At 45.2% G+C, this 13737-nt stretch overlaps 1 protein-coding gene across 1 annotated transcript; it reads left to right on the top strand.

Moving 5' to 3' along the window:
• Positions 1 to 97: 97 nt before the first annotated feature.
• On the top strand, positions 98 to 1362 carry MYCGRDRAFT_98096 (uncharacterized protein; the record flags this gene model as incomplete). Its single annotated transcript, XM_003846846.1, has 3 exons — positions 98 to 103; positions 515 to 644; positions 962 to 1362. The coding sequence occupies 3 exons, from the start codon at positions 98 to 100 to the stop codon at positions 1360 to 1362; spliced, it is 537 nt and encodes a 178-aa protein (XP_003846894.1).
• Between the last annotated feature and the right edge of the window lie 12375 nt (positions 1363 to 13737).

Genomic DNA, 13737 nt, shown 5'->3' with positions numbered 1-13737 from the left:
TTGGTGGGGAGGTTGGCTGAACTTGAGGGTATTTGGGGCAGAAGGCGATCCTTCCCAGTCGCCGATAATATAGCTGAAGCAGTGAAGGTCTTCAAACATGGCAGTAAGTGAAAGGTGGAGATCATCAAGATCTTGGCCATTTCCTGTGAGACGATTTTGTCAGTAATGTAGAGGGAGAGAGAGGCGGTTGAGATAGATCTATACTAGCTCCTGTAGTTGAGTTTCCCAGGTCCGGTCGAAATGCCTTCTCTGCAGACTCTGCCCCGCTTCGCACTCGCTGGCTGTGACTTGTAACGGAGGCTGTCAGGATTTTCGTCGTCGGATGAGCCCGGTAAAGCATGGGACGAGTAAGCTGGTGCGGTGCCGGCTCTCATGATGCTGAATCAGGGCGTTGGGCTTTCTCTTCTTATCGGGGGTGATGAAGTTGTTGATGCCGGACGACCCGCTTGAACGGTGGAGGATGGTGCTGATGCCGGAGGGTCGCCTGTGACCTTGGATGATGGTGCTGCCGTAGATGATGGTGTTGATGTCGGACTCCAGCGACGTCACCCCGAGCAGGTTGTCACCACCACCTTCGGACGTACTCTTCCCGCCCCAAACCGAAGAAAAGGGCAATAGGAAGGCACATGCTTTCAAGCTGTGGCGTAAGAAGCCATCTGCACCCACCATCGCAAATGGTCGCATTCCTCCACTAGCTTGAAAGACTGCGCGATCTCTTAAGAGAACCATCTCCAAAAGCCAAGCTCTCCTTCAGGACGGCCTCTCGGAATCTGAAATATTGAGCTCCGACGATGAGCGCGATGTCCAATCACAGACGCAGCGGGAGGATGCTTCCGCCAGCATGAAGGGAACCAAGCACATTGGGCGAACGCAGGCCAGAGCCGCTTCGGGGGGTCGCCTGTGACCGTGCAAGATGAAGATATTGATGCTGGAGGCTCACCTTTGACCGTGTGAGATCAAGGCTCTCGCGTGTCGCCTTGGAACGTGCGGGGTCCGGGTGTCGGCAACGAAGGCATCGGTGAAGGGTTGCCTTTGAGCGTGCCTGATGACGGCGGCGGTATGGCATCGTCGTCCGCGGTGGCATCGAGCGTGAAGTGGGCCATGGCGGACTGGTTCGATGTTGTCAAGTGCGTGCAGGACAAGGAAAGGTGGGTGATCGTGCAGGTGGATCCGTTGTGCTACGCAGTGAGGGCGTTGATGCAGACAGTTGGTGTCGAGGTTGTAAGTGAGGTGGATGGAGAAGCGGCAGGTCTCGGAACCGGAGAGGAAGGTCGTGGGGGAGAAAAACGTCAAACACGGGAATTGAAAGCGTCAGAAAATCACCGAGGAACCATCGTCGGATCCACGACTTCTTACCTCTGACTACTATACCTGTATGCCTCATCTGCTGATTCGTTGGTTCCATCATGGCAGGAGTTCCATTGCATCCGGGATTCCAGTACGCCCCGCACCAACAACAACATGGCCACACAACAAGCCCGAGGATGAGCCAAGGTCCATCGCGCCGTGTGCATACTGTTCAACACTACCGCCGTCGCCCAACCTCAGCAAGCGATCCCTGGAAATCTTATACAACAGCGGCAATTCATGCACTAAACGGCATCTATGCTAGGCGGCATGTCGCAAGAGAGCCTCGGCGATGCGGCTGGCATAAGTAGTCGGCGTGCAGAACACTGGTGGCAATCGATGGTAGCTTCCCAGGGATGTTGGACGAGAGGTTCGTGCTTTTTGTGTTGCTTTTCTTGCCGATGCGAGAGCGCTTTTCGCTTCTGAATAAGTCTCCTGAAACGGACCAAGGACGGAGCTTCAAGGACCTGTCCGGTTAAGGTGCGGCGTGACTTGAGCGCTCGGACCATGTTGTCGACATTGGTGTGTGCAATGGTGGAAGTTTAATGTCATGTCGATCCACGGTGTTGTTCGGTTAAGCGGTGGTGTGAGTCGCGGTGGTGTGTGCCGGCGCGTTGTTGGTGTGTTGCGTGTTCAGCTCCTTGCGCGTGTATCGTTGTAATTACCACTACCACCACTACTATGGAGTTGTCTATATCCTTAGAGCATTAGCGTATTAGTCGCCACCACCGCAATATGATGGTGCTCACCGCCGTGGCTGTAAGCATGCTAGAAGAGTATAGTTATCGCATGCCTAGTAGTGTCCGGACGGTGTATATAGACACAGCGCGTAGTGAGCGATTCACCTTCGACATCCTTCGCAATTACACACGCTTATATCGATATACGCGCTATAAACCGAGAGCCTTCGAAGCCATATATAAGCTGGTGCATCCTCATCTGTAGGGAGTCCGTAGAGGGCTAATTAGTAAGCCTTAGAGGTTGTTAATCTTCCTTTATGTAGTTACTTACAACGACCGGTATCGCGACATTGCTAAGGACTTCTAGCATTCACTATCGACTATTAGACCGATCTTCTATTAGGTGCTAGACGCGGTATGCCGTGTATATAAAGAGGTAGTAAAGCCTGCGAGGGTAGAGGATTGTTAGTATGTTTATGCGAAGGGATACAAGTATTCGCTATAGTTTGACGACTACGTTAGAGCGCTAGATAGCTCTTATATCTTCGCATACGTAAAGGGTAAACAAGCGCCCTTTAGAAACCGGAAGGGCACCCTTACATAGAACGTGTTAGCGGTAGTAGACATAACTATACGGTTCACGTTTATATTAGCTAGATAGGAAGGCTCTACTTACGACGGTCGTATGCTTAACAACGTACGCTCCTTATACGGCTTTAGCGCACCGGACGGCTGTTATTATCTCGTAGATGCTAGATACTCGAATAGCGAGATTACTATAGTGCCTTACCGTAGTGTACGGTATTACCTAAGAGAGTAGTACCTAGCTAATATAAAGCCTAAGAATCCTAAGGAGCTCTTTAATCTGCGCTACTCGTCGATAAGGAACGTCGTAGAGCGAGCGTTCGGTATATTAAAGAAGCGCTTCCGTATCTTCGAGACTAGTCCGCCGTTCGGTATAGCTACGTTTGTTTGTTTGTTTGTTTTTGTTTGTTTGTTTGTTCCATTTACGTCCTGTAGGAGTCTATGACTATGTAGGACGGCTGTCTCGCGACAGCAGTCTATCTATGTATAATCGTTGTTCTCTCGTATCTCTTAACCTTAGGGAAAGACCTGTGCCTAGGATAGTAGCTAGCTAGTATCGAAGGACTTTAAAGAAAGACAAATAAGGAAAAGTAAAAGGAGTGTAGGCTAGACGGTCTCGTCTTCGCCTCTTGCTAGGTGCCAGGACCTAGAAGCAATCTTTGTATCCGAGAGAAAGGTAGTAAGGTGTTTCCGGAGTTCCTTATCTTCTACTATTTCTAGTAGAGATTATGCTTGTCGTAGCGGTAGTAGCCTAAATACATCGTAGATAGGGCAGCTACATACGAGGTGTTCTACTGTTTCTCGTCGTCCGCAAGGGCAGTCTAGCGTCGTTACGTGTCTAAAGCGATAGAGATAGGACTTTAGGTATCTGTGTCCTAATAGGATAGTATAGAAGGCACTAGTTAAAGCGCGTCTTCCTCCTATTCTATGTTTTCCTAGCGAGCTCTATAGAAATCGACTAAGGTAGCTATTTGTATTCCTAGGTACCTTATTAATCTCCCGTTGTCTTGCTATTTCGTATCGGGTTTTCCAGACGCTAAAGAGATCGTCTTTTGCGTAGTTAGCCCTCTCGTGTTCTACGAAATGCTTGTATTATCGGAGTCGATAACAGAGTAGTTGTATCTGTGTTCTCTGTCGTTTTTACGGAAGTATCTCTCTCGAGTCCTCGTATCGGACTTCTCGCGTATCCGAAGGCGCGCTTTAGATAGCGAGTCTTATAGGGTAGTTTTCGGGTAGCTTTGCTGCGCGTAGAGAGTATAAAATTAACTGTCTCTCTAGGCGTAGATCCGGGGGGAAGAGATTTGACTCTACTTCGGACGGGACATTTGGGGCGGTACGGAAAACGCCTAGGATCTTTCTACAAGCTTTACTTTGTAGAGATACTAGAGGTTTTATGCTCTTTTTCGACCGCTACTAAACCGGGGCCCCGTAGTCTGCTATTGTAGTAACGTAGGCTAGGTAGATCTTTTTTAACGATATAGAAGATAGACCGCGTTCGGTATTTGCTAGTCTTTCTAATTGATAGAATGCTAATTGTACTTGTGCCGATCTTATTGCAATATGCTCCTTAAAGGTAAGACCGGCGTCTAGCTAAATCCTAAGCTACCTTATCGCTTTCTTTGCCGGGCGAACAATATTGCCGTTTGGAAGAATTACCGGGCAATCGGACCCTTTCCCTTTCGAGAAGTGTACTAGGTCTGTCTTTGCTAGGTCGAAAGCAATCGAGTTCTTCTTTCCTAGGTCTATCAGCCTTCTTGCCTTACGTTCTAGTACCTTAGAGTTCTTCTTAAGGGACGTAGACGAGGTAGATAGTCTAATATCGTCGACGTAGGAACTAGGAGTAACTCCTTATAGCGAGAAGAATATGTCGCGCGTATAGATAAGAAAGAGGATAGGAGACATCGGGCTGCCTTACGGAACGCCGATCTCTACGTCCTAGAATTCCTATATCTGTCCGTCGAATGCTATTCGTAGGCGTCTATTGCTTATAAACGACTGAACCTAACGTATAAGGCTATGCGGAAGCCTTAACTAGATTATTATTCTTAATAGTCGGTTCTTTGTAACGTAGTCGTATGCTCCTCTTACGTCGAGGAAGATAACCGAAGTCTTCTTTTTCTTTCTTCGATTCTCCTCGATTTCGTTTGTTAAGAGAAGCACCGTATCGATAGCCGATTTCTTCTTTCGCCCTCCTAACTACGAGTCGTATAGAAGGGGCTTCGTCTCTGCGATAATCCCTAGGCGTTTTACGAGTATTCTCTTGCTAATCTTGCCGAGACAGTTTAGGAGAGAGATAACTCGGTAGGCCTTAGGGACCGAATAGTCTAGTTTTCCCGGCTTTGCTAGAACTGCGCCTGTCGCAACTTTCCAGCATCGGGGGTAGTGTCCTTCGTCGAGTAGCCTACTGTATATACGTAGAAAGGTAATAGGAATAGCGCTGTACGCTTTACTAATAATAGCTTACGTAATACCGTCTAGGCCCGGCGTTTTTCCTTTTACTATCTTCGTACTATAGGCGGCAGCGAGTTCCTCTTCGGTTAGCGTAGTCCAGCCCTAATCCCCGGCTGTATACGCTTCCTAACGGCTAGGTAGAGGTTCCTCGGCAGGAGGGCGCGGAAATAAGGCTTCGGAGAAGGCCTTACATTTCCCCTCGAAAGAATCTTCGTTGTTTATCGTAGGTATCTGTCTTCGGCTGCTATTCCTAGTATAGGACATAGCTTTAAAGATAGATTTCGAGTCTTCTTTTTCGAGGAAAACGTTCCAGTAGTTCTTCTTAGCTGTTTTAATAGCTTAGAAGTACTCGTTTCTCGCTTTCGTATACGCCTCTTTCTCGTCTAGCGTCGGCGTACGTCTGTAGGTAAAGGTCTGTCTATATATTCTAGACATTGTACGGCGTAGCGTGCGTAGCTCTCTATTCTACCAAGGTTTTGCGCAGGCGTGTACTACTTTCTCTAGGATTGCTCCCCGCATCGATTCGGTAATATACGAGGTAAAGGAGTCTGCGATATTGTCGAGGGAGTTCGTATAGTTAATAGACATCGCCTTGCTTATTAGGAGATCTGTAAACAGTTCCTAATCTGCGGAAGCTATATCTAGAACTACTTTCTTCTGTTAGGCTCGATCTTGCGCGCTAATAAGGTCTATAGATATAGCCTTATAGTCTAAGCCTGTCGGAATCGTTCTCTAGTCGATTTCTTTCGTAGATAAGGATCCTCTTGTAAACGTAAGGTCTAGGACCGACTCTGCGTCTAGGTGCGGCCTATAGAAGGTCCCGACACCTATCGTATTACGTAGAGTAAAGCCCTAGTCTTCTATCTACTCTATAAATTCGCGGGCACTAGTAGTATCCTTTCCCCTCAGATCCTAGGACGGGTGTCTAAGGTTAAAGTCTCCTACTAGTAGAGTGTTTAGAAGGAACGTGTTACGTAGAGAGTAGAGGCTTCTCTCTATTATTCGTCGGTTTTGCGGGTTCTCGGTATCCCGAAGGTCCTTCTCGTTATAGAGATTAACTATCTAGATCTTGTTGCCCTTCTTGTCTAAAATAACAAAGGAAAGTATGTCGCTATCGTCTAATAAAATAGGAGAGATATTAACGTTAAGTCTTGTACTAATATATAGCATTGTTCTTGGCCGGATTGTCGAATCCGTAGTCGTTAGGAATAGCTGGTTGTAATCCCGGTGTGCGATAGATCTTGTCTCTTTGTAGCCTATTATCGGGTCTTCTATAGTCTACGGTTCCTAGACTAGTAGAAGGTCGGCTTTCTGCTTAACCGCGACGTCTAAGGTAGACTCTGTAGCCTCGATAGATCGGTTAAGATTAACGTAGAAAATCCGTAGAGAGTGTTCTAATATGTAGAACGTTCTAGGGGCCTCCCTTTCTGTTGTATGCGATCCTTCGCCTTCTCGACTCTTAGGCTGTCCGCGCCTACGTATAGACGGTTTTAAATAGCCCTTTTTGCCTCCTCCTCGGTAGCAAAACCTACTAGAACTGTCGCCCTAGTAAGAGTCCTTCTTCTCTCTTCGTTTGTTAGCCAAATCGGGGTGCCTGCGAGTTTAAGACCTCTATTAAAGGTCTTAATTTCTCGTTAAATGTCCTATAGGCCCGTTAGCGTATTAAAGTTCGCGGTCGAGACGCCGTAGACTACGACCTTATGCTAGAGAGAGTCCTCTATTACCTATGCCTCGCCTACGATATCGGTAACCTTAGTAAGGCTATCGATCGTTCGTTAGCGGGCTTTCTCTGTTACAAAGTTTAGGACAATGTTACCCCGAACTGATTTCTTTATCGCAAGGACAGCTAGCTCTTAGTCTTCGCCTTTAAGAGCGTCGTTAATTTTGTCTCGGGTTGCGATCTAGTCGAGTTCCTTCTCTTTATCCTTTAGTACAAGGATAAGAGGCATCGGTTCTGCTTGTTCTTTCGGCTTACTAGCCCTCCGGGAGACGGTCGTCCACTATTATTATTGTTGTTGTTATTGTTATGTTATCTTTGTTGTCGAGGAGGTAGAGGTAGAGGTAGCGGATCCGCTATCTCCCTTAACAACGTCTGCGAAAGTAGGCTTCTTTGCCTATACTACTAGTTTCTTTGTTGTCGTTTCTAGGTTCGAGACTTGCTTTGCGAGGATTTGGGACGTTGTCCTAAAGTCTGTACGCTCGGTAAAGTGCCGAAAGACTTCGAGAAGGTCGAGAACCCGGGTTTGTTCTTCTAGAAACCCGCCTAGATCCCCCGCCGCTTCGACTAGTAGCTGTCGGGCTTGTAGGATCTTCTCGTTCGCGGGCGTGCGAGAGAGTGTTTGTTTCTTTCCGAGAGAAGGGCTACGAGTCGGGGAGCTACTAAATTCGAAGGGGTTTTGCCTTTTCCTAGGTAGGAAAGGAATGCCGGTTCTTTTTAGTAGTTCCTTCGGCAACGGCAGGGTTTTAAGAGACTTAAACGTAACTTCCTCGTCCCCTCTAGCCGTAGCTTTTAGAGTCTAAGGGGCTAAGCTTGCGTCTATCATTTCCGTCTTAGTAGACATTGTCTTATTATTGTTATTTGTTGTTTAAAAAGAGGCTTAGTAGTCTTACGCCGAGAGGGCTGCTTGTTCGTCTCTATTTCTAATCGCGTTCGGGTCCTAGCCTACTTGCGACACTAGGGCACTCTTCTCCCTACTATACAAAGTAGGAGAAGGTATACTTCAAAGAGGAGAGAAGAGATATATAAATATACCTCTACTTCTAGGAAGTACTCTAGCCTATAGCAACGTGCGTCTTTATAGTAGGCTTTAGAGGCGTTCTGCGGGTAGCCGTAGCAGGTTCGGGACAACCTTTGTCTCTAGGGAAAGGTAGGCCTATACTCTATATAGAGTATCTAGCTATATAGCTAGTACTACTACTCTAATCCCTAGAGGTGCAAATTCGTCCTTACTAAACTACACTGCTCCTTTAGCTTCCTCTCTCGGCGGCGTAGGACAACAGGTAACTCTAGTGTAGAGAGAACTAAGTGTATGTATATGTTTGTATATCCTAGGAACACTGCTCTTGTTTGGCCTTTAGCTCTTTCAAAATTCGACCAAATCAGGCGTTTAATAGCTAGAATAAAAGCTCTCGTCGAGGGCTTTCAAACGGGCTACACGGCGTCCGAATCGGCGGCGTATTAGTTGTGTTGTAGTGTGTTAAAGTGTTGTAGTACAGGTTGTGAACCTTCCTTGTGCAATACCCTAAATAGGGAATATTCCGAGTATAGGGGAGGTAAGGTCGGAATAAGGTTTCGGAGGTGGGGGCCAAATCCCGGAGTTCAGAAAATTTGCACCCCAAAGGGGGCAACAAGGTGAATCTTTGAACTCCAGTAGCGGCGTAGGTTTTGAGGGCAGCGGGGTGAATGCGGGTTCGTTGGAACGGCCTTAATAAGGGCTTTCGAATGGTGCGTGTTTGGTGATAATCGGGTCAATATTGGGTGTGCAATGGAAGTGCGGATGTCGATGCCGCTCGTGTATAGCTACGTAAGTGTAGCTAGTATATGCCTATGTCGCTATATACAACGTATTAATAGGATTCGGTCGCGCACCGCCGGTATAGCTAGTAGAAGATAATACGAACTACCGGCCGTTCGACGACGAGGTAGCGTAGCGCGAGGAGGATATAGCTCCGAGGACGACGATAACTATAATAAGGGGTTAGTTAGCGAGGGATATATAGGCGTCGTATAAGGAGTATCTAGTCGAAGAGGTAGTAGATAGTATTAATTAAATAGTCGTTAATCGACGAGGTTAGTTTAAGAAGTCGGAAATTAAGGGGGAAATTTAGTTAATTTAAGGAATAGGAGGGTGTTGTAGTAGCTATCTATTACTCTTCGGAAGAGTGCTAAAAAAGGGGTGTTTTTTAGTATAAATTGCTATAAAGTAGGGCTATACTACGAATTTTAACGGACAATCTTTATAACTTCTACTTCTCTTTTCCCGCTAAGACGTACGTACGGTTTTCTCGAATTAAGCTAACTTATTATCGACCTTACCGTCCTTACTTCCTTCTTCCGCACCGCTCGACGACCTTCTTCTACTAACAATACTACTACTACTAGCAGCCCTACTAGCCCTCTTAAAGTCGTACTAGCCCTTTAACTTATCTACCGCTTAGAACACGAACGCCTCCTTATAATCCGAATCTACTACGTCGCACTAATACTCTAGTATTCCGATCTCCTTTATGCGCTAATAAACGAGGACTCGCTACTACGGCTTTAGTCCTTCGTACGGCTTTATATCTAGTAAGAACACTGCCTTTAATATTAACTACTCTAGCGTAAGTTGTAGCGCTAGGGCTACTAACGTTTCTCGTAGAACATTAGCTAGATAATATATCGCACCTTCCGAATCGACCCTCGTACGCTTCTTCTTACGAGCTAGCTCCGTCGTACGCCTCTTGCGAGCAGTTACGTCGTCTACCTTAACGTCCGTTCCGAGCGACTCGTCCGCGGTTATACTAATACTAGTAGCGTATACGCCGGTAGCCGCTATATTACGAAACAACTAATCTAGCTTAGTCGCTATAAACAACGGCTTCTTAGTAAACTTCCGAGCATTCTTATAGACAGCGAAGTAAAGGTCTATAACCTCTACCTCGGCGAATAGATAGCTAGTATCCTCGTCGAATCCCTAGCCGGATAATAAGAGTATCTCGTTCTATATCTTCTACTCGCTTTTAAGGCCCTTAACCTTACCGCCGACGCTGCCGTTAGTAAAGAAGCTATAGCGGCTAACCGGTGCGACTACTTTAATAGCCTCTACCGCTGCAACGACCGCTACTTCTTTAATACTACTATCTACGCGCATACTAGCTTCTAAGGACTTGTTTAGGCTACATACTATAGCCTTAACCTTATAGTCTTACTACGTAAAGCGAGCACTAACAACAACGCCTTATAACTGCTCCGGAGCAGCGCTCTTATTACTACTACCGCTTCTATCCGTTTCGCCGCTTATCTAAACGCTAACGCTCTTATCTTCTACCTCCTTCGGCTGTTTAACCTCTTTAATAGACTCTACCGGCACGGACTAAGGACGCGCTACGATTAGTGTTAGCTAGCGTAGTGTTAGCTAGCGTAGTGTTAGCTAGCGTAGTGTTAGCTGCGGTTTAATAGTAGGGGTTTTGCGAGCAGGGGTTTTAAATATACTCGGTGTCGCCGTAGGGGTTGTTAGAGGTATAGGGGTAGACGACTAGCTCGGTAGCTACTTACTCTACGTAAGCGGCTACGATAACAACGCCTTCTTCGAGGGCTTCCGAATCCTTAGTAGCATAGTAATAACTAACTAACTAACTAATAGTAATAGCAATAGGAACGAATATACTACGACGAACGCGTTTACGACGATAACACGCTAGTTACTTACGCTAGCTCTTAAACCTACTCCGGAGTAGGATTAAGAATCCGAGCTACCGGCGTAAACGATAACAGCTCTTATTAGCTATCTTACTAGCCGTTGCACTATACGAACTCTAATCTTACGCCGCTCGTTCTTACGCCGCGTAAGTGCTTAATCCTTACCGCTTAACCGAACAGGTAGTAGATTCGACGTTAAATAGCTTATTTGGCGTAAGTTTACGCCGTTAAATCTTACGCCAAATCTTAACCGGACAGGTCCTAAATAGCCTACACCGCTAAATTCTAGAAATTTCGGAATTAGCCGAATTTCTTTAAATTCTTACTTTAGGACTTTACTACGTCCTTTAAAGATTATTACGGACGCGAACGCACTACAAATAGGTGCGAGTATGTCTAAACTAGTCTTAATTAAATGTTTAAAATCCTACCGATAGAAAACTATAAAAACTCGGTAGGAATAGTATTACTAGCTCGACCGGCGTACGTATTATAAGTAAATAACGCCCTTTAACTATATTACGACCCTAACAATATAATAGCTTTATTCCTATTATTAGCTCTTACTCGCGGTGCGCTCGTACGGTGCTCGCGAGTAAATCGCGGGCTAAATATACTATATACTTATTATTATTAATATTTTAACCTTACGTCCTTTAAAAACTTCTCTCGAATTAGTCTCTTTAATTACTACTACTACTATTACGTACGCGCTACCTATATAATTACGCTACTTAATAGTACTTATTTAATCTTATTATATTACTATTACGACCGCCGTCTCCGACCTTACTATTACCGCCGCCGAACTCCTTATTACTACTATCGTTACTACTACTATATCGGCCGTAGACTCGTAAGCGATCCCTTCCTTCTCCTTTATAACTTTAGATATATACTAGTACTAATACCCTTTTAGTCTTCTTACTACTATCGATTCTAAGATAAGTAATATATAGGTTCTTCTCCTACTATTTACTATATATTCGTAGTACTAATCGTTAATTTTAGTCCTCTACTACTACCTCCGCCCTTACTACTACTATCTCCGCCCTTATTACTATTATATATACCGCCTTCTCCTCTACCGGCTAAGCTCCGAGGGTAAGTCGTTAGGCCGTTCGCTACTTATTCGTATATTAATCGCTTATAGACTCCGCCGCCCTAAACTCGTAGAGTACTACTATAGCTACTCCCTCTTTAAATAGAACGATCTTCTTTATACCGCGAGCGAGACCTACGATAGAGCCGCTTACCCTAGCTTATTACGTTCGTAGTATACTATCTAGGAGGAGCTTATAAATAAGGCTACGTCGGCTATACTATATATCTATCTTACTACTATTTATATATTAAAGCTAACTTACGTAGTACGAAACTTAGGAAGTATAATTCCGCTAGACGTATAGCCGAGACGAATAAAGGTATTAATGCTTCGCTAGCCTATACTATATAAGTCTTACTGTCCCGTTCGCTACTCGTTTACTAAATAATCGCTAATGTTTACTCTTAGCTATACTCGTAGTAGAAACCTCGGTTACGCCTACTACGTCTAGAGGGACGCGAGGAAAGAGGCTTACGCCTATTACCGCTTTAGCGGTAAGACCGTAAGTCGTTCGTAGTCTAATTGTAGTATGTTCGCACTTACTAACGTCCTTAAGGGCTACGATATCTACTCGATAACCGCTCCTACCCCTCCCTCCCTCGAAGACCGTATAGTAGTAGCCGAAGTCCGTATAGCGGTATACGAAGACCGTATAGCGGTAGTCGACGGCTATATAGCGGCATTAGATAAGCGTACTACTACCGCCGAGTAGACTACTACTTTACTCTAGTCTAGACTCGACGCCGTCGAGATAAAGGCTAGTAAGGTCGATACGAACGTATAGAAGGTATTTAAATCCCTTACGGCGTTTAAGAAGGAGACGCGCGAGACGCTTACGCTATATAAGAAATAGCTATTATAGACTACCTACGTAGCGGACGATCTTAAGCGCTAGACCTTTACGTTAGTCTTTAGTAAGAACTTTCCGGATTAACTACCTTAAGAAACAGACTTAAGTAAGATCGCGGCCTCCGGTAAAGAGCCTATTCTACTTGTTCGCGGACCGCTATATAAGGGCGTAACCGACCCTATTAAATATATAGAGGAGGAGCGGCTAGAGAAGTAGAAGTAGTAGTAGTAGATAGCGATAGTAGTAGTAGACAGTAGTAGTAGTAGTAGATAGTAGTAGTAGCAATAAGAGAAGCCTTTACGTATATTCGTACCTCGTTCGCTATAAATTCGTACATTAAGACTCTCTAAATAATACATTGTTAGACTCCTTAGTCCGTATTATATATATATATAGGGCCTTTAAACATGCTCGCCGCGCTACTAGCGATATCGATTTAGCGCTACTATTAAGTCTATAATAAAGCTATTATCTCGAGGGCCTAGAAACTACTCCGGTATATTATTATTAAACTCCTCCTTATCGCCTTACTCTATCGTATTAACGCCGGTAGGCTCCTCGTAACCTTCTAGCTCTAGGCCGTCGAATACTCGCTTATTAGCCTCTCGATATATAAAGTCGTTATTTAGATTAGGCCTCTAGTACTCGGAAGTATATAGCTTTAAGCATTCGGCTAAGGCATCGTTACTATGTACGCGAAACAGCTTACGAATAGCACTCCGGAGAGTTATATATACCTACGGATAGATGCGAAACTTCTCTCGGTCCGTAGCTTTACTAGAAACCGGTACTACAAAGCCCTACCCTTATAAAACCTACTCGTACTACTCTATTATCGCTGCTAGAAGGTGCTTATTAAGCGCAAAACCTATATTAATATTATTAGTGTTAGGCTCGGAGTATAAGCTAGGATAGTAAATAAGTAGGAGGTACGAATAGGGTACGAACGAGTAACGAACGTCCTCGCCGAGTACCCTTAGGCCCGCTCCTTACTCCTAGTCTATCTAGCTTAGGGAGGTTCTCGTTATTAATAGCGGATATAGAGCAAACGGCGAGGCAGAACAATAAGCGAACGTCGTACGAACGTACTACGAACGCACCTTTAAGGTCCCTCTTTATCGGCTCTAGAAGTTCTCCTAGAACGTAAACGCCTATCTACTCGGCATCGAACAACCTTAGGTTAAAGTATATAGAATGCGGCATGCTACTAACGACCTATAGACGTTTCTTGTCTAACCGGATATAATAAGTGTTCTAGAGGTGTATAAAGTTAAGGATGGTAGACCTTATTATTAGTATATATATAAATAGTATAGCA

Source organism: Zymoseptoria tritici, chromosome 21 (assembly GCF_000219625.1).
Source record: "Zymoseptoria tritici IPO323 chromosome 21, whole genome shotgun sequence".
Lineage (NCBI taxonomy): Eukaryota > Fungi > Ascomycota > Dothideomycetes > Mycosphaerellales > Mycosphaerellaceae > Zymoseptoria > Zymoseptoria tritici.
The sequence above is the reverse complement of the archived record's forward strand: the minus strand, read 5'-3'. Positions and strand labels throughout refer to the sequence as shown.